The sequence below is a fragment of the Antedon mediterranea genome, chromosome 8, assembly GCF_964355755.1.
Source record: "Antedon mediterranea chromosome 8, ecAntMedi1.1, whole genome shotgun sequence".
Classification (NCBI taxonomy): domain Eukaryota; kingdom Metazoa; phylum Echinodermata; class Crinoidea; order Comatulida; family Antedonidae; genus Antedon; species Antedon mediterranea.
The window spans coordinates 28,283,768-28,304,367 of record NC_092677.1 but is presented as its reverse complement, the minus strand read 5'-3'; the positions used below and the strand labels follow the sequence as shown (position 1 = coordinate 28,304,367).

Below are 20,600 nucleotides of genomic sequence, written 5' to 3'. Positions count from 1 at the left end.
AATTAAGTATACTAACTTTGCAATACCGTATAAATGTATTATCCCATATAGAGTAGGCCTACTAATGTACTCGATATGAATAATACTAGGTGAAACAACTATACTATTTATAGTACGTTACGTAATTTAGGCACATCCACATTTATGTTAATAATGTTTAAAAAGTCAAACCTATAGTTTCTTTAATATGTTGTCTTAAGAAATTATAATGATATAGTTCAATACATCCGGTTCTAAATCACGTTGTAATCATTCATAGGCTACCCAGCTATTTTGAGCATAGGTTATCAGGCAGACCTGCAATAAACGTGCCAACTAAAGTGTATGTGCATAATTACTATTTGAAAATGATTACTTTGTAAATTAATGAAACCAATCCATCCTTAGGGAACAAAGAAAGTGTTTTAATCAAAGCAAAGGTAATATTAATCTTCTCTGAGTTTTAATGGGTCCGTCACCAGAACTATCAAACATTTTTAATGTAGTTTAGTATGACACAGTGTAGGCCTACGTGAAAGGAAGGGCGTGTCCATGTTTGGACGTGCGCGTATCATGCCAGAGCTTTTAATCTCCGGGCCAAATCGGTTTATACTGTATATTCGTTTACTTTTTTGACAACGTCTTGTTGTGATTAGGCAAATGTAGGCCTAATGGATTGATAATGTGTGTACACACACAGCGCGCAAAATGGGCAGTTAAGCCATTCGTGTGAATTAATGTTAGCCGAGTCATAGGGCGCGTTCAGACCTATCTACCCGGGTAGCGGTCACCTGCTTAACAAAAATAGCGATAATTGACGATGGAACTTCAGTAATATACATTAATAAATAATTCTTCTTCCAAATACTAAACAAGAACCTACACAGATCTGCAGGAACCTATAAAATATCAAAGTCAACTTAATAATCAAAGTCAATCCTGATAATATTATTTTTGGACGAAACCGTGAGAATTAAGACCGTGATTACACGAGATTTGAACTGACCCAAACGTACATAATCCATAAGACACCCATGGGTATTCTTATTATAGTAGTGACGTCACCCAAATCGATCGTTTATTTTGTATTACTGCAGCTGATAGATCACGGATTTAGAACACGTGTAATAGGAGGTTCAGTTCTCTCCATTTATTTGAAATTGACGGGTCTTGGTGTTATAATAGAGAGAGCGAGATAGATAAAATATACTCGTCATGATCGATAGCTAAAATTATGAACAACAAAAGTGTACGGACTATTAATTAATATTCGCGTTCCTCTGTTTTATATTCCGAATCCGCTCTTGACAGCAGACACATAGGCACATAGGCCTCACTGTTGTATGAACTACTATGTACTGTATCAAAACTGTATATTGTTGGTGCAGGGAAGAGTAAAATGTTACAAAGGGGAGCGCCATATTTCAAATGTTTGACCACCGACACCGGATTTCTACGTCCAACGTGTGGCAGATTACATCGTCTACACATAGCCCGGATGTTTTATCGCCTTATTTAAGTATACAGATATTATTACAAACCCTGCGATTTGGTAATGTAAAAGATAAGCGCGAAAATCTATAGCAGCGGCAAATTCTACTCACTCTAAGAACACGTGCCCAGGAAACACATTAATCTTTTCGTTCAAAAACAGAATACTGAGTACTAATGCTTACTTGCATCTATTATTAAGTATTGGTGTTCTGTCTTACCTGTTCTATAATAAGCCGGATATCATACAGCATGCCTGCACCTCAAAATGCATCCAGCATGTGAACCAGTTCAGCACATTCCAGCACCTGTATTTACACGAGAGCATGGTCAGGTGTTCCAATATGGTATTGACGAAGAGTTCGGAAATATTTAATTTATTTTCGAATTCGAATGGTTTTATTTATTGCGAGAAATACAATGGCTTACATAGGATTATGCCTTTTTTACCGATGGTAAAGGCATTGAAGACGATTATGTATGGGTGTATGGGATTATATCCGACCATTTCAGTGAGAAATTGTGGTTTAATAAAGATGCAGCTAGGTTGTTATATAAATGTTATTTGACATGTCCGAGTGTAGGCTTGTGCAATAACAACATCATCCATTATGTTTCTCCACTAAAACATGAAGTGAATACTAAGTAATGTACAGCTGCTAATGTTATGTTTGTTAATATTAATAACCGAAATAATACAATGTTTTCATAATGTATAGACGCGGTTCTTTGTTTTCATAATGTTAGACGCGGGGTCTTTAGTAAACCAACATGACAAAATAAAACAAGCAATCGTGATGTTAGACTTGGCTCATTTGTTTAATGTTCAAAATCACAGCAAAAATATCTCCTTCATGCTTCCAAGCAAACATAAATAAAACAAATAATGCGATATATTCCCCATTTAATTGGTCAGCAAGCGAAAAAGTTTCCTTGGCCAGAAATGTATAAAGATACTAGCGTATCAAACGCAACAACTATAACGGATTAGTTCAACATAAACCAACTACAAATGTGGAGTATAATTGTATATACATGTGTAATTATATACACTTAATTTCAGTAAACCTTTTTTTATAAACTATGACACGCCAACCACTATTTTACATGCACAAATATACATCTTTATCTTACAGTTTATTATCAAAACAATCTATTTCATATAGGCCTATTCATACTTCAAATTAAAAATACCACTATGATATTTAAATTATATTCAAATTATATAAATATGAAGACGTGACGTGACCGTCGAAAAAGTATGTTCATAAATTAATCAAAATCTCGTATAACGAAAAACGTAGTAGTTCAAAAACCATCAGCAATATATAAAATAAAACACTTGGTTATATTGTTACATACACGCAATCATACTAATATACATACTATTGAACTATAGTACCTGTCTTGATATAATTGTACATATCAGTTGTATGTAGTGATATACAAGTTTAATAAACTATCTTTAATTATGCAAAACTGTATTACAACTTGAAAATTGGCACATGTAAAATGTACGCCAACACGGATAGGGATTATATTTAGAAACGGAATAAACTTGTTCGATACAATATTGGAGCCGATATCGGGTTACGTATATTATTTGTCGTAAAATCCATCTCGTATTACTTGCTTTAATTGAGAGGAAACTGATCTGTATGCTATTATCAAACTCTCGGAAAAGGGAGTACAGTATAATAAATACATATACTGTATAAAAAAACAAATATAATATGTCTAAGGCAAAGTTGAAAGTTAAATATAATAACAAGACAATTGGAATGAAATAAATACTAGTGGAACGTTATGACGTGTATCGCGCGAAGAAATATGATAATTGTTGCGTGTCATAAAGAAAGCGCTAAAAGTTTGGTACTACATGCGGCGTACACTTGAATTAGAAAGCGCACGGTAAAGTTCATTATTTGGGACTTAACAGAAAACATAATATGCACTATGTAGAAAAACGGAAAATTATAAACTAGATGCAAAATAACACCGTCACCAATTGACCAGTGACCGTCGCCAGTGACCACCTTGTGTTCAACCACCAATGACCGTCACCAGTGACCACCTGTGTTCAACCACAACTGACCAATCGTAATTGACCAGTCAGCAAGTGACCAACAGTGACCTGTTAATGACGTATAATAACAGCAATGTACTAATAAATGCATTTAAAGTAGTACAGTACTCATAGAGATACTGTTGTTAAATAAAAAATAAGTAAGTCAACAGATAACCTCTTAAGAAGCCTAAAGGTATTATAATATTACTACCTCCTTCCATTAGCCAACCTCATTTAATGAAAATACCCAATCAACAGGTAATCTCATCCTGCTGCTGTTTGAATGTAAACTTTGAAATGGTTACTTGTCTGTTTCTATCTACATAATAAACCTAAGAAATTCATCATGTACAAGACGTATTAACAAATTAGCCCTGCACATTGTGCAAATCAAAATGAGACGGCAACATTAACTTGCTGATGAATGTGGAACGGCTTTCTGCATTATGGGGAGCCAAATGGTGCGTGGGTTTGACTATTTAATAGAAATGGATGTGGGGGTTTATGTCTACATGATAATGACTTTATAATATTAATCAATTGGCTACATTCATTTCTATGCTAAGTTTCTCAGAAAATAGACTGGAACAGAGCATTTACTTTGGTATAAACTAAGATTGATATTTGAATGCGAGATGGATATTAGTATCATTGGGCAATGTATTGCTACTACAGACTAAACTTGTATCATTGGGCAATGTATTGCTAAGATACTATGTTATAATTTAAACAACCTTATTATTAGCTGTGCATCAATGAAACCACATAATTCTCCTAGGATCTTCTTTTAATAAGCTGCTAAATCCAAGTTATCAGTTGAAAGCATGGAGTAAGGACCCATATAGTCATGGCTGCTTTTACAATAGGTTATATAATCCTCAGTAACCAGTATGTTTAACATTGTCTATGGCTTTTGATACCACTATCATGTTTTTTAGTAAAATGATGATAGCCTATTTCAGGTTTCCACATAATTCTTATTAATCAAGTTGACCAAAAAGTAATTTAAGTTCTCTATAAGTACTTCCAAGTTTTCCAGACGTAAGTTGTTTAGTTTCAACTTGCTGCCTTACAGCTATTAAATAGCCATAACACTTGTTGCATTTGTTGTATCTAAAATAAATGAAAAAACCTTTTAATCAAAAACTTATTCTTTCAAATTCTGTATTTATACACAAATAATTGTAATAATTTTATTCTATGTAAAAACATGTTTTACCAGCATTCTACTGGAAAGAATAATCACCTAAATTCATACATCGAATATTGTTTACTTTAATCACTGGGGAAAAGTGACTTACAAAAATATGTGTACTAAAATGCAAAATAAGTGTTAAATCAGGCCACTTTAAGAATATCAAAATAAAGTGAGCCATTTAGTTTCAGAACTCATTACGGATTACTAAATAGCCTTGGATCGCAAAGATAAGGTCTTGCTAATAATTCTAAAATCTAAATATTGACATATTTAGCAGTAGGTACTTACCTTTCCTCTCTCATAATATCAATTCCTTGAGGGGGTAGGTTTATGTTGGTCTTAATTAAAGATGAAAAGCTTTTTAATATCAGTTTGGTTGCCGTACAACTTGTCAAAACATAACTATAAATAAAAACAAGAAATGTATTAATAGATTGTGTTGACAAATTATTGAGTAGCTACTCTATTCAAGTAATGCGTTTAAAATAAATCTTGGTTATATATTTCAGTACTTACTTTTCATATTTACTGCTAAGAATGTCCTTAATTTTTGGTAGAAGTAGAACACACAAATCTAACGTCCATAGGGATCTGTCATTGAGAAGATCACATGACTATGTAGATTAACACTCAACAATAAACATTTCAATAGCAGACCTCAATAATCTTATATACAATGACAGTGAAATGTGCTGATGTATTTTAATGATGTAGTTATTATCATGTACATTATATAAAGTTATAAGTTAAGTTAATATCAGAGAGTCCGCTACTATGATAGTAGATATAAAAAACATAAAAAAAATCCTTTATGATATATATATATTCAACTTTTTTTGCTCAGGAAAAAGGAGTTCGTTTTATATGATCATAAAGAGAATCTATTTTCATTAATTACAACTGTGTTTCTACTTACTTTTTTAAACATAGAACGTTTAATAAATCTACCAAAAGTGCTTGGTCACCCATGTTAACTGCAGATTCTACAGCGGTCTGTATGAGATATAGATTTTTAACATGTAAACAATTTAAACAACATTAAAAGAAATTTTGTTTAACTGCCTCTATGGGCATGGGAATCTGGAATTTAGTAAATTTACAATTACAGATACAGCAAAAAAATGTCAATGGGTGTATTTTACCTCTACATATTTAGAGACAGTAGTTATAATATAGTTCAACTAAATGAAACCCTTGCTTTAATGCCACAAAAATAAAACAAATTTGAATTAAAATTGTCTACACAAAAGATTTTTTATTAAAGGTACTATGTGATACTTGAACTACTATTAATTTGTGAAATAGTGTAAAGCTCTGTCTACACTATCAAAATAGTTTGACAAATGATGTGATGTGCCCAAATATGGTAGTGATATGACATCATCATGTCCATATATGGTAACATCAAATGTTGTCACATAAAGTTTGGTAGTGTAGAGAGAGAGGTGAATACCTTGGTATCTCCTGTGCTCCATATTGCTTTGATAACTTGTAGGTTCTTATTTCTACTGGTCATTACTGCACACATTGAATCATGACCTTTGTTTAAAGATTCTATTACTTCTGATTCTGATTTCGCTTCTACTTGTGACGTCTTTTTATTTTCCGATTGTAATTTTACCTTCAATTATAAACATCTATTAGTCAATGGTTGGTAAAAACTAATAGAAGGCTTTTATGAGTTTGGTAAAACCAAAACATGGTAGAACCAATGTAGTGTGTTTGAGCAGAGCAATTTTATCTGTTCTGATCAGATATACCTGAAGTAAATTGGGTGGAAAACGTATGCAAATGAAATTGATATGAAAAAATGGCTTGATAAAAACTTACAGGTAAGAATTCATTTACATCAAGTCCCACTGGCTTTTCTCTATTAGCTGGTATAATAGTTTCTTTCATTTTCTTTTCTGACATAACTGGTTTCTCAATGTACCTAGGTTGTGGCTGTGTTGGTGCTACTTTAGCTGTTGGTGTTTCTTTAATACTAGGTTTGGATGATATCGGTGTGGCATCTGGAACACGTTTAGCAAATGGAGGTTGAACGGCGTCTGAAGTTCGTTTAGAAAACGGTGGTTGAACGGCGTCTGGAGTTCGTTTAGAAAACGGTGGTTGAACAGACTGTGGCTTGGAGGGCTCTACTAATGGGGCTGGGAATGGTTCTGCTTTACGCGTTGGAGATCGAGCTAAAGACAAAATATAATGAAATTAGACTCTTGCTCTTGTCACCTACATTGGTAAAATCTTAAAAAATATATTTAAACTTTCAATAAGGCAGGTACAGTAGGATTAGAAAAGACCACGAATAATAAACTGTTCTCTCCAAGATTCCTGAAACATTGTATGTAACTCTATTGCTGAATAAATGTAAAATGAAAATTTGTGTGTGTATAAAACTGAAATTTTGTCAGCATTAAATTCTGTCTACACTATCAAACTTTAAATGAGAAAAAATGTGATGTGTTCATATATGGACATGATGATGTCATATCACTACCACATTTGGGCACATCAAACTTTAAAAAAAAGATAGTGTAGACAGAGCTTTAGGGAGCTTTTGATTTGCAAAGACTAGCTACCTAGAAATAAGTTAATTCATTGTGCGCAATTCCTCATTCTATTTCTTTTGATGGTTTCTAGATACATGTGACTAATGACACATCAATGCGTAGATCACAAGTAATAAGCTCCTTAATTTTGAAATAACTTACATAACGTTGAATTTGGTTTAAATATTTTTTCATAATTGTCTTGATCTTGTATATCTGCTGTTGATGAACCATCATCTTCTTTTTGGTCTTCAGGTGAAGACGATGTCTCTTCTTCTGATCGCTTCATTTCTGGTTGTTGCCTACAAAATCAACCATTTCATTATTTGTTTTATAAACTTATCAGACTTACTTATAAAGCTCTGTCTACACTATCAAACTAGTTTAACAAAAAAGTGTGTTGTGCCCAAATATGGAAGTGATATGACATCATCATGTCCATATATGGGAAATCACATTTGTAACATAAAGTTTGATAGTGGAGACAGAGCTTAAAGTAAGGTGGTTTTGTAGCATAGTCTACAGTTGACAGCCATTATCATTGCTGATACGTTTATAAGCATTTCAATTAGAATAATGAAAATAGTGAATGATGTACGCTTGATTTTATTTGGACACACAACACATAAATAATTAAGTACAGACTAAGATGTAACATTTGCTCAACTGAAAATTGTAATAATGCTTGCATCTTCAACACAAAAATACTCCCTGTAACAAAAATTATCATAAAGCTCTGTCCACACTATCAAACTTTGTGACAAAAAATGTGATGTGCCCATATATGGACATGATGATGTCATATCACTACCATATTTAAGAATATCACTACCATATTTGGGCACATCACACTGGTTTGATACAATGAGTTTCATGCTATTGAACATAATAAGCAGAATGCAGCATTCTATCAACTCCTTCATTTTATATTCTAGTTCATTTCTAAGAAGCTGCCCCAGTTACCTTCTGCATAATATTATTCAAAATGATTACCTCTTAATAATATGTTTTCTTGCAGTTTGTTTAACAGTAAATGTTTTTCTACGTCTTCTCAAATTAAAGAAATAAACCAAATGTTGTAAGTTCTAAATGTTATAGTCGGTACACTTTAGAGCACATTTTTAAATGTGTTACACAATGGTTGTTGTGTATACTCAAAAGACATGTTGTGTGTGATATTGCTGACATACTGTCTATGATGGGTAAATAAGGGTCCCACCTGAGAATTATTCAATGTACTTAGTACAAAGTACAAATTACGTCAGAGTAGGGCAAAACATCTGACCAATAGACACGTTTCGCGCTCGCGAGGTCACCGTCAGTTTGACCTTTTAGTGGGTATACAATGGTAAACAAACACAGCGAGAGGTATGTTAAAGCATGGGAGAACTGAGAGATGATCATCTTAAAAAGCAATCGTCAAAACTAGCCTTTTGATGGAATGGCATGGTAAGGATGTTATTTATTTTCTAAACTTATGTTTTATATTCACTGTAGAATTATTTGGGCATTTGGTTCGGAATCATCGACTTTATTTATGTATTGTCATTTTTGGTTTGACATATAATAATTACGGTGCATTTAATACATGTTAACTGTTGATTTTATTTACAAATGTTGCGTAAATATATTAATTATTATCTTTCATTCTTCTTCATGCTCCTATTGCATCTTCCATGTATTATGTGATGTTCTTCGGCGCTTAAACAGACACCCAAGCCTCCTAGGCCTAGTAGTAGACCAAGTACCGCATCATCAGGCAACGCCACCGGGCGGGCGGAGAAACCCCACCACATCGTGGACGTACCTTTCGTTGAAAAATTTCCAAGATTTTGCGCCACTATCCTTCGGAGCCGACGCAAACCACTCAGCAAGTGTTTGAAAATTAAAAACAGGAATATTATTCAGTGATTTTGTGTAGCTAAATTCACAATTTATCCAACATATACAACATTTATGATGCACCTTGCAACAAAAGCACTCGGCAGTCGCCATTTCGCTATGCTTCAACACGCACTAGGCGATAGCGGTGTTGGTTTGTTTACAAATCTATACCCACTATTTCTGATTGGTCACGAGCGCGAAACGTGTCTATTACATTAACAAACTTATTGTAACAATATACATGTTTAATAATTGTGTTATTTATTTATAGGTTTATTGAAATGTATCAAGTTAGCTTTGTTGGAGACATACCTAGGTTTGGTTGAACTAGTGTGTGGTCTTCCTGTGTTAAAGTTCTTTCTATTACTTGATGTCAGAGGTGGTGAACATGGGTTAGGTTGTGGGTCTGGTATTGGAACTCCTCCTGGTTGGATCATCCCCTGTGTTGTGTTGATTTTCTATAAAAGAACAACTAAAGTGTCAGCTAAATATAACCGTAACACTTTGTTCTTTGAATTATTTTCATAAACATTTATATGACATTCAACATTCATTCTATTAATGGTGCATAGAAAATAACAATGTAATGAAATAAATCAAGAAAAAATAATAGTGGATTTTACAATAAAATTATTATTAGTTTTACAGTATTACTTGCACTGTACATTTGGTTTGTATACAGTTTATATTCAAGTATAATAATAAGGGCTTACAAACCGATTTGTGTACTTACACTTAGATCAGCAACATACACAGCCACATTTGTTTGGTTAAATGAAGCTCCAATGATCTGTTGTGAGGAGACTGCCATGTCTGCTACTTTGCCCCAGCCCATGTACAGGCTATCATAACACTGCACAGGCTCCCAGCTATATACACGTAGCATATCTTGACTACCTGTGAATATATGGTTACCTTCAGGGTGGAAGCATATTGACCTGCAGATAAAATATAACAATAATTAAAGGAAAGAATAAAGAAACATTCTTAATAAAATGATTTTAGAAAGATGTAGGTTAAGCTCTGTCTACACTATCAAACTTGTTTGAAAAAAAAACACTGTCCCCAAATATGGTAGTGATATGCCCAAATATGGTAGTGATATGCCCAAATATGGTAGTGATATGACATCATCATGTTCATATATATATATATAGTGTAGACAGAACTTTCATCAAGATGATTGACAGCCTGTCACAATATGTCCAATCTACCTTATTCCACTAGATTCTCCGGATGAAGAACTTACTAGCTCAAAGGTTTCTAAATCCCAAAACTTCACAGTTCTAAAAAAAAAAAAAAAAAAAAATACTTTAAAGCTGTTATATATTTTCCTTTTTAATGACATTATTGAATATTATATTGTATTTTTTTGTACAGTAATTTTCTTGAACCTACAATATTCAAAGCATAACTAATGAAAAATTGTTCATTGTTAGTATTATATAACTTACTGATTATGAACATTTTAAAAATAATTCAAATGCTCTTTATTATTAATCAATACAAATCACTGAATCCCTACAACTAAATCAATATTAGCAGCTGGTTATCATCAATACATCTATTATAGATATTAGCACAATAAAGGATTATAATCATTGGTGCATGAAAAGTCAGTATTGTTATAATAATCAATATATTTTATATTAATAATGCAATGCAAAGAGTAACTATGCATGTAATGAAGACTAGGTTTGCATTCAAGTGCAATACAATGGGGTCATATAGACTTTGTGAAACTATGAAAAAAACCTAAGTTAAGTAACACCAGTTGGGGACCATTTATAGTTTTGGTGTTCATGAATTCAGATTGGCAGGAACATTTCATAAAACACTTTATTAGAGCATGCCTTTTAAGGCATTAAATTAAACATTCAAATGTTTAAAAAATTAAAGTCAGTGGTGTAGCCACTAGCAATAAAGCGGTCCGGTTGTCAAAGGCCTCGGTGAAAAAGTTGAAACCTTACCAAACGTACTGGTGGCTACGGCTCTGAAAGTAGTATATAAAGATGTTTTTTTTTCTTACCTATCGTTACTAGCTGTTGAGAATAGGAATTCATTTGGATGGAATTCAACACAATTGACGGCTGCACTATGACTATGGAAATCATGGAGTAGTTTACCTGCTGTAAGGTCCCATAACTGAAACACCAAAACAAATATTATTGAACAATACTCATACACTGACCATCAGGACTGGACATAAAGAATGTATTTACCTTTGCAAGACCATCTTCAGATGCTGATGCAATCCAGCGTCCATCAGGACTAAATCTAATACAGTTGACCGATCCACTGTGACCTTTGTATGTAAATATACAACCTTTCCTTCTAACATCCCATAACTGTAAAATATCAATTATTTCATCAGATTATTATTAATGTACATTTCTTGTACTTAAAACTTAAGAACATTGTTATACACACAAAGATAGTAAGTTACATACAGTTACATTAATTCTGCAAAACAACCTTTACAGTGCCTCAACATACCCAATGGCAATTACTAATAACAAAACCAGAACTAGCCAAGCATTTGCTTTAATTAGCTTTTGTCTTTTATTATTGGTAAGAACACCTAACTAATGTACTGTTCTCACGGTATACATCTTTTAGTATGTATACTGTAGCAACTGTAAATTAGGCTTGGTGTTATTATAATAAACAATTTATATTCAAAGAAATTGTAATAATAGTAATCAGGTGATCAATCCACCTTATTCATATTATGGAAAACTAAATTCATAGCAAGTAGGAAGTGAACAATGTAATATTCTAAATAGTTGTTGATGCATTACAAAACATAGTAGAACTGGGAATGATTAAGTAATCAATAATAATAATAATATATATAATTTGTAGGCCTTATTGTTTTTGTTAGTTTTTCATTTGTCTGTTTTTGTATATCTCACAGCAAACATAATTTATATGCAAATGACAATAAATGGAAGTAATTTTCCACTGATGAATGAATACAGTGTACAAGTATTTTTACAAATTAGAAATATTTTACATTCATAACAAAATACATTATGAATTGGTCAATTAGTTCACAACATACTGAATAGCTTTATTTGACTAATTATCATATAAAATAATATTAGAAATTCTTCTTAAAGACAAGACATGACTAGAATTTTACCCTACTATTAGTGAGTAGTATGTTACTGCTGTTTATTCTTTAATTGGGCTGAGCCTGCCATTGACATTTACACAATATTGATAAGATGTATTGATAAGATGACAGATTGATTGTTGTGCTTTAGGTGCACACAATGTCATTTGAACTTGTACGATACCATTTAGATTTGTGACACAGCAAATTAACATAATTTACTAATTCTTATAATTGTTATGAATTTCAATTAATATCAGAATGCACATTTTAGATTACTGCTTGTAGGACAAAGTGAATATTAATGGTTACAATTAATAACATACATTATTATTATAGTATTGTATAGGGGTACGCTATTTGGCAAAGTAAATATTGTTACATTATCATACCTTATATAGTATTGTATAGTCCCAATGGCCTGGGTACAACTTTTGGCACAAATTTAGAGGTGGAAATATATTGAGATTGCATTAACAATGGGCTTAAGTGTGCCCAAATCCAGCCTAAATTATGAGATGGGATTATTCTTGGACATTAGTAATTTTCCTTTTATATAGGCAATTATAATGTTGGACATTCAATCAATATTTTGAACAAGTAAGTTGTGACCCATATCAGACATGTTGGGATAAGTGTATGTACAGTAATATATAAGGTGTTGAGAATGAGTCATGTTATGAAGATTGATATACAATATTGTAATTATTGCTTTTACACTACTTTAATATGTTATTTAATATGAATCATCTTTGACTTTAATTAATTCTTATTCCAGCAACATAGCAAGTGGTGAAAGGAAAGGAAATATTAATAATAAAATAACACATGCTAAATTATGTAAAAAAGGAAATATTAATAATGAAATAAAACATGCTAAATTATGTAAAACATTTACTTCACAAATTACAGACATACTCAATTTACAGTTTATTACCTTTATTATAACAAATAAAAAGGTGCAGTTAGACATGCTAGTTGTGAATTCTTACAAATGGTAACAAATAAAAGGTGCAGTTAGACATGCTAGTTGTGAATTCTTACAAATGGTAACAAATAAAAAGTGCATTTAGACATGCTAGTTGTGAATTCTTACAAATGGTAACAAATAAAAGGTGCAGTTAGACATGCTAGTTGTGAATTCTTACAAATGGTAACAAATAAAAGGTGCAGTTAGACATGCTAGTTGTGAATTCTTACAAATGGTAACAAATAAAAGGTGCAGTTAGACATGCTAGTTGTGAATTCTTACAAATGGGAACAAATAAAAGGTGCAGTTAGACATGCTAGTTGTGAATTCTTACAAATGGTAACAAATAAAAGGTGCAGTTAGACATGCTAGTTGTGAATTCTTACAAATGGTAACAAATAAAAGGTGCAGTTAGACATGCTAGTTGTGAATTCTTACAAATGGGAACAAATAAAAGGTGCAGTTAGACATGCTAGTTGTGAATTCTTACAAATGGTAACAAATAAAAGGTGCAGTTAGACATGCTAGTTGTGAATTCTTACAAATGGTAACAAATAAAAGGTGCAGTTAGACATGCTAGTTGTGAATTCTTACAAATGGTAACAAATAAAAGGTGCAGTTAGACATGCTAGTTGTGAATTCTTACAAATGGGAACAAATAAAAGGTGCAGTTAGACATGCTAGTTGTGAATTCTTACAAATGGTAACAAATAAAAGGTGCAGTTAGACATGCTAGTTGTGAATTCTTACAAATGGGAACAAATAAAAGGTGCAGTTAGACATGCTAGTTGTGAATTCTTACAAATGGTAACAAATAAAAGGTGCAGTTAGACATGCTAGTTGTGAATTCTTACAAATGGTAACAAATAAAAGGTGCAGTTAGACATGCTAGTTGTGAATTCTTACAAATGGTAACAAATAAAAGGTGCAGTTAGACATGCTAGTTGTGAATTCTTACAAATGGGAACAAATAAAAGGTGCAGTTAGACATGCTAGTTGTGAATTCTTACAAATGGTAACAAATAAAAGGTGCAGTTAGACATGCTAGTTGTGAATTCTTACAAATGGTAACAAATAAAAGGTGCAGTTAGACATGCTAGTTGTGAATTCTTACAAATGGGAACAAATAAAAGGTGCAGTTAGACATGCTAGTTGTGAATTCTTACAAATGGTAACAAATAAAAGGTGCAGTTAGACATGCTAGTTGTGAATTCTTACAAATGGCGGCAAATGCTTAGTAAATACTTGCCTTTAAATTTGTGTCCATAGATCCAGAGGCAACAAAGTCTCCATATGGATGGAAATCTAAACTCTTTATGTTGCTTTTGTGTCCTGTCAATGTCCTTACAACTATCAACAAAAAAGAAACGCATTTATATCAGAAAAAAAGAAACAAATTATAATTTGTTTTTTCATTTTGATATTAAAAGAAACTTAAATACCTAACAAAAAAATATCTCTTAATATATATTAATGCTTATTAATATACAGAAAATATCATTTTTGTACAGCATCTTCATTGAAATCAGTCACTCGAACCAGCGTTCAGCCTTCAAAACTATTGTTATATCACAACAGTTATTGTATATTTTATGTTATCCAGTTACTTGTAATTAGCCTATGGTTTGTCATTATTGGGGTGAAGGTTACAAATTTAACAAATAACCATGGAAACTCTGTTGCTATTTTCTAACTACACAGTATTGGTATTGTTAAACATTTGAATTGAGGTAGTTTTGAAAAAAAAAGGTATGGAAAACCATTTTCAGTGTATTGTAATCGTTTGTAAGGTCTGACATTGCTATAGTAAGAATTTTTCAGCAAAATAAAATGTTTTTCTGTGATTTTAATCTACAAACAACCCAGTACACCACTCATTGTATAGGCATGTGATTCTACAGCTTACTGTATTCCATCAGGTTCATAGAAAGTTCAAAGTATACCATAGAGATTTATTATGTAATTTGTTAAAATATGCCTAAAATGATTAAATACAAAAAATTGGAAAACAAATTTACCAATTGACATATAAGCATGGTAAGAGAATTTTACCTTGAGAATAGAAGGCATTTTGCACAAGTGGCATGTGTCTATTGTTTATATTAAATCAGCAATGAATTTGCACCATGTGTTAAGTGATGACACTAAAGTACAGACTTACAGTGTACATGTTAAACAAGTGAATTTAAACATGTAATATTTAAAGGTTATCTAATCAATTATGTCATTTTTAATTTATTATTTTCTTAATTAGAAAAAAACCACACCAAAGTATTTAAAGTAATGTCAAAATGTTATGTAAAATATAGTGTATATTCAATTTTCACAGATATATTATTTGATCTAAATTTTCTTTTTTTTAAATAAATAAAATCCTTAACAGGGCATCATTTATAAGGAGCGCCTGCTCGACCGCGCTCCTCCGCGCTCCTCAACAGGCTTCGAGGAGAGCAATTTATCGCGCTCCTTAATTTTCAAAATAGAGCCTAGCTTTTGACAGTGTTGATTTTTCTGTCAAGAGGCCTAAAAACACGTGGATTTTTAAAAGTTAAAACCAATCTAGGCCTAGGCTAATAGTATATAAGCTAAGTTATAAAGCTACAAGCCTAATGGCAGTCCCTCGTTTTTAAGGATCGCGAGCGCGATCGCAATCAACAACCTTCGAAAAGGAGAGCAATTCATCGCGCTCCATCTCACAGTACAGTGCGAGGTACCAACAAAGGGGATTCCCCTACCTGCGCGCATTCAAGGGCGAGTTTACTTCATCGCCTCATAGTGCAACCAGTACGGTGTCATAGAAACACCTCCTTTACAGGAAGATCATGTCCCAACCAATAATTTTTCCCTTTATGTTTTTATGGAACGAGTTAATAAAATATATTTAATTTTAAAAGGAAACATTAATATAGGAGGCCTAAATATAATGTTTATTATTTAAAAAAGCTTAGCTGCTGGTTGCTTTAATTATGTCATTTTGAAGATGGATTATTTCTTCGAAAGTTCTAACCAATTTTGGTCACTCAAATCCTCCTCAAAACACGTGCTGATGTGTGACGTCAGCATCTTCTACTAGAAGCTCTCTCAGCCCTCCCCTACTGTGCGTGCGCCCATGTGTGACACATGTAAACACGATCAAATATCTTTCTTAATTATTTTAAAATGACACTTTGTAACTTATTATCAATATTTTAATGGCTGTTGCATGTTAGAATTGTATAATTTATGAATTGCAGGTAAATACTTTTCAGGTTTTCTGTCTGATTTCTAGGCCAACAAGCTAGGCTAGAAAAGCTAGGCTAAAGGCATATAGTTGGCCAGGACAGGATTCTCCAGGCTCCTGAAACCCAATCTACCCAGGCAGACCATAAAAAAAAAATTGGCTTGAGTTTTTTGTACTGTAGAATAATACGATCCCCACGGAAAATATTGTGTGTAAAGGTGGGTGTGGGGGATTTTATTTTTAGGGGAGAGGTACAGACAGTATACATTTGTTGTGCCCGGCGGGGGGGGGGGGGGGGGGGGGGGGGGGTATCCCCTGTCGGGCAAAAAAATGTGTACAAAAAATTAATAAGGGCCAGCCATTTTTAATAAGGGCGACCATCCTTCAACTTCAACATAAATATTTGAGGAGAGCGATTTAAAATTTTTGCAAGGAGAGCGAATTGCTCTCCTCGGTGATTTGAGGAGAGCGATTTGTTGCTCTCCTGGGTTTTGCATACGTGATGCCCTGCCTTAATTTTCTTAATGTACACTATCAATATCAAAATATGTACACAAAACATGAACAAGCAGCAAAAAATCCTATAAAAAAATTCCTTTATACAACTGTGAGTCAGAATAGAAAAGACATGTTGTGAGTCATAACACATGTAAGTAATGGCAATTTTACATTAAGATACATGCTGCTTGCTAAACCCCATGGCAGCATTTTACCCTTGGCAGTCAGCTATGATATGGTTCATTACAAAAAGAATTCAACTTAATGTATCAGAATGAATTCAGTATTGCTTTAGGGGGATGGTTTATGATAATAGAGTAATTGAGTCTTAACACAGTTGCCATGATTTGCATAAACTTATAGTATTTAATAAATATTAAACATTCTATATTTAATAATTTCTATATTTCAAAAATAATATGATGATATCAAACTTGATAAATTGGACACACTACAGTTTATCAAAATGATAAAGCCATTTAAATTAGATAATAGACAAGATGGGATTATACTTACTTTTTGCAGCTTCCAAATCCCATATCTTAAGTCCTCCTGATTGAGATCCCGCTACAACTAATTCTTCACTACTTGAAAACCTGACACATTCTACAGGAGTAGTGTGACCTGATAAACCCTGACATGAAAGTTAATCCAGTTAATGTTATAAATCCATTTAAACTTAATTGTACTACCACTAACAGATAAGTTAAACCACAATAACTAAGTTCATTGAATGGCCAAAGGTTACACAGAAGCTGAGAAATGTAGTGCAGTAGTTTGACGATTTACCATGTTTATGAAGAACATATTGCCTAAATGGCAATTTGGATCAATTATTAAAACAGATTAAACAGATTAAACAGATACCGGTAACTGCAAAAACACTAAACGAAATGTTGATGGGTCTAAGCATATTATAAAGTATATATACTGTACATTAATTTAATATCGCTTTTGTATTTGTACAGAAGATAAAATGAATGCCTGAAACATCTCATTTACACCTTGATATTGATTGAATTTAATTTACATCTCTAAATAGCAATGCTAATCCTACAGAAATCAATTTTGGAAAGCAAATTAACATTTCCAATAGTTACTAACAGTAAACTCACCATTATACAATTAGGTTTCCCAACAGCCCACATGTTGACCTTCTTGTCTTCTCCACCGGTCACCATCACTCGACCACTCTTAGGGCCAAGAGCAAGACAGTTGACATTGGCCCCATGTGCCACAAATTCCTCTGGATAAATTAATTTTAATGTTATCGATCATAAAAATTATGTGTATATTAATATTTACAAAACAATTCTGTCATGTAAAATTTAAAAAAATGAATTGTTGTTTGTTTAAAATTAGTAATTTTTAAATAAAAATATATAAATCAACTTACGCAACTTCCATGCCTTTTTAGTTGTCATTTTCTTCACAATTTAAAATTTCCTTAATTTCAAAAATACATATCAAGCGGAAACCTGTTAAAAACAGTGACAACTATTCATATCATGTATCAGTCAATGGTTTCTAAGCCACTTACACCATCTTTGGTAATTCAGTAATACATTATTCTATATTTACTATTATGATTGCTACTATGCTGTGCGTAGTCTGTAAAACAGTGCAACTAATCAGAATGTGTATCTTTCATGCATATCTGCACCATATGTTGACAGTGTATTATATTGTATTGAGTGTGTAGTTTAGTTACAAATGGTCCTACTACTACTGCCATTAATTCAATTCATACCCTAGCAGTTGAGTAAAATATATCATAATCATGTATATCATATCATAAAATAATTAACCCTAAAAAATTGACGAGTAAAATTAGGGGAAGGATACAGTGACAACTCTTTGCCTTGTGGGACAATGTTTTGGCAATCTTAAATAATGATTTTCTTTCAAGTTGCAATATGTACAATAAATTTTGATTGAATACTGTTTTTAAATATTTTTCTGAATATTCAATTCCAATTTTATTACCCTATTTTACAATTAATAAATTCGAAAGTAAAAATTTCATGCTGTAATTGTACTACCAATATTAGTAGTATCAATTTTTGGACCATCAACAAGCTGATTAAAATGTGGATTTGTGTTAGAAAATGTTTACTTTGTTGTGAACATTTTGTCTGGCGGTATTTCCCCGAGCAGAACTATTGATAATGATATACAGTATGACGTGGCCTGGTGTAGATATAGGAAATTTGTTCATGGAGAATATATTCAATCTATTGAATCAAATGGTATTTACAGCAGTACACGAAAAAAAAAAAATTAATAATAAATACTGATAATGAAATGGTAATTATAATAATACAGTATATAAAATGTGTCGTAACAAATGTGTGTCACTTTCTCCTTTTAAACTATTCATTAATTATTATTAAAGACCCCTTCCCTGCAATTTTGGACGTTTTTTGGAAAATAATACATATATATCACTTTAAAAACATTAAACCATGTCATTCCTTGTCTTAAATGTACGTTTTATGGTAAATTATGATAAAAAGTGAGAAACAATGCACTACCTAAGTAGCTCGCGGCGATCGACCTCTCGTGGACGGTCTTAGGCCTAGCCTAGCTAGGCTTAGTTTTGTAGGCCTAGCTGGTAAACATCGGTAACGTACGAACATCGTACGCTACCTATATACCTAGCCTGACGTTGTATAGTTGCTGCATTAATTGTCTTTCTATATTTGCCAGACTCCGTTGATACAAATTGGGGAAAACCCGGTATTTTCGCTGAAAAGTTAGGAGTCTTCCATTTGTTTTGGCCTCACGATCGATCGAAAAGTGGGCGAATTACAGGTGAAAAACAAAAATATCAATCCGCGCGCAATGCATTTTGGGATTTATAGCGGGCCGCTATAATTATTAGAATCGACTTATTTTTCACATTTTTAACCGTTTAAAGACGAAAAAAGTTATCGCAATAGGATCATATAGTATTATTTTTACATTAAATATAGTTTGTGATCTTAAATTAGATCTAAAAAACGTAGGGAATGGGGCTTTAAATATCTCCTAAATTGTTAATGATTGTTTTAGTCTGACTTTGTGACTGTGTTAATCAAATACGAACAATTACGAAATACTTATAACGTTTTATTTAGTTCAAGTCAACAATATTGCTGCTGTTCTATCCTAGGCTGGGGCCTCCTGCCTGTGTGTATGCCTAGCAACTTTTAGTTTGTCTGTCCTGCTTCTCTCTCTCAGCTCAGCAGAGACTAGCCTAGCAGCAGCAGCTAGCTAAGCTAGGAACGACTACTAGCCTAGGTAGCGAGTGCTACTGAGAGAGGGAGAGGAAAGGCAAATGCATGCTTTCTATTCTAAGACAAGAAAGTCCAATTATGACAATGCCTGGAAAGTTAAATATCGGTTACACGACAGAACATGAACTCTGTTTTATATGATTAAAACATATTAATTGCAACTCACTTTATTATCACCTTCAACTTGTCGCAGCGATTGCCAAGGAATCGGCGGACCCCAGTTTTTCGATCAATTTTAGGAAAGACATGTGATTGGACGAGCTTGACCTTTACTTTTCGTCATAACAATTACAAATACATTCATTAGAGAAATATATTAATGTCAGGTTAATATTTCTATATTTTTTAAA

General features: G+C 32.7%; 1 protein-coding gene across 1 annotated transcript; it reads right to left on the bottom strand.

Annotated features, from left to right (window-relative positions):
• Positions 1-2,270: 2,270 nt before the first annotated feature.
• LOC140056726 (katanin p80 WD40 repeat-containing subunit B1-like) lies at positions 2,271-20,489 on the bottom strand. The gene is made up of 17 exons (XM_072102197.1): positions 20,417-20,489; positions 18,369-18,450; positions 18,088-18,218; positions 17,489-17,606; positions 14,504-14,604; positions 11,389-11,514; positions 11,196-11,311; positions 10,381-10,452; positions 9,900-10,104; positions 9,479-9,624; positions 7,445-7,584; positions 6,567-6,919; positions 6,190-6,357; positions 5,653-5,729; positions 5,253-5,327; positions 5,025-5,138; positions 2,271-4,651 (listed from the first exon to the last, which is right to left on the bottom strand). Exons 2-17 carry the CDS (start codon positions 18,394-18,396, stop codon positions 4,519-4,521), a joined length of 2,103 nt encoding a protein of 700 aa, XP_071958298.1. The 5' UTR covers positions 18,397-18,450; positions 20,417-20,489; the 3' UTR covers positions 2,271-4,518.
• Positions 20,490-20,600: the final 111 nt, after the last annotated feature.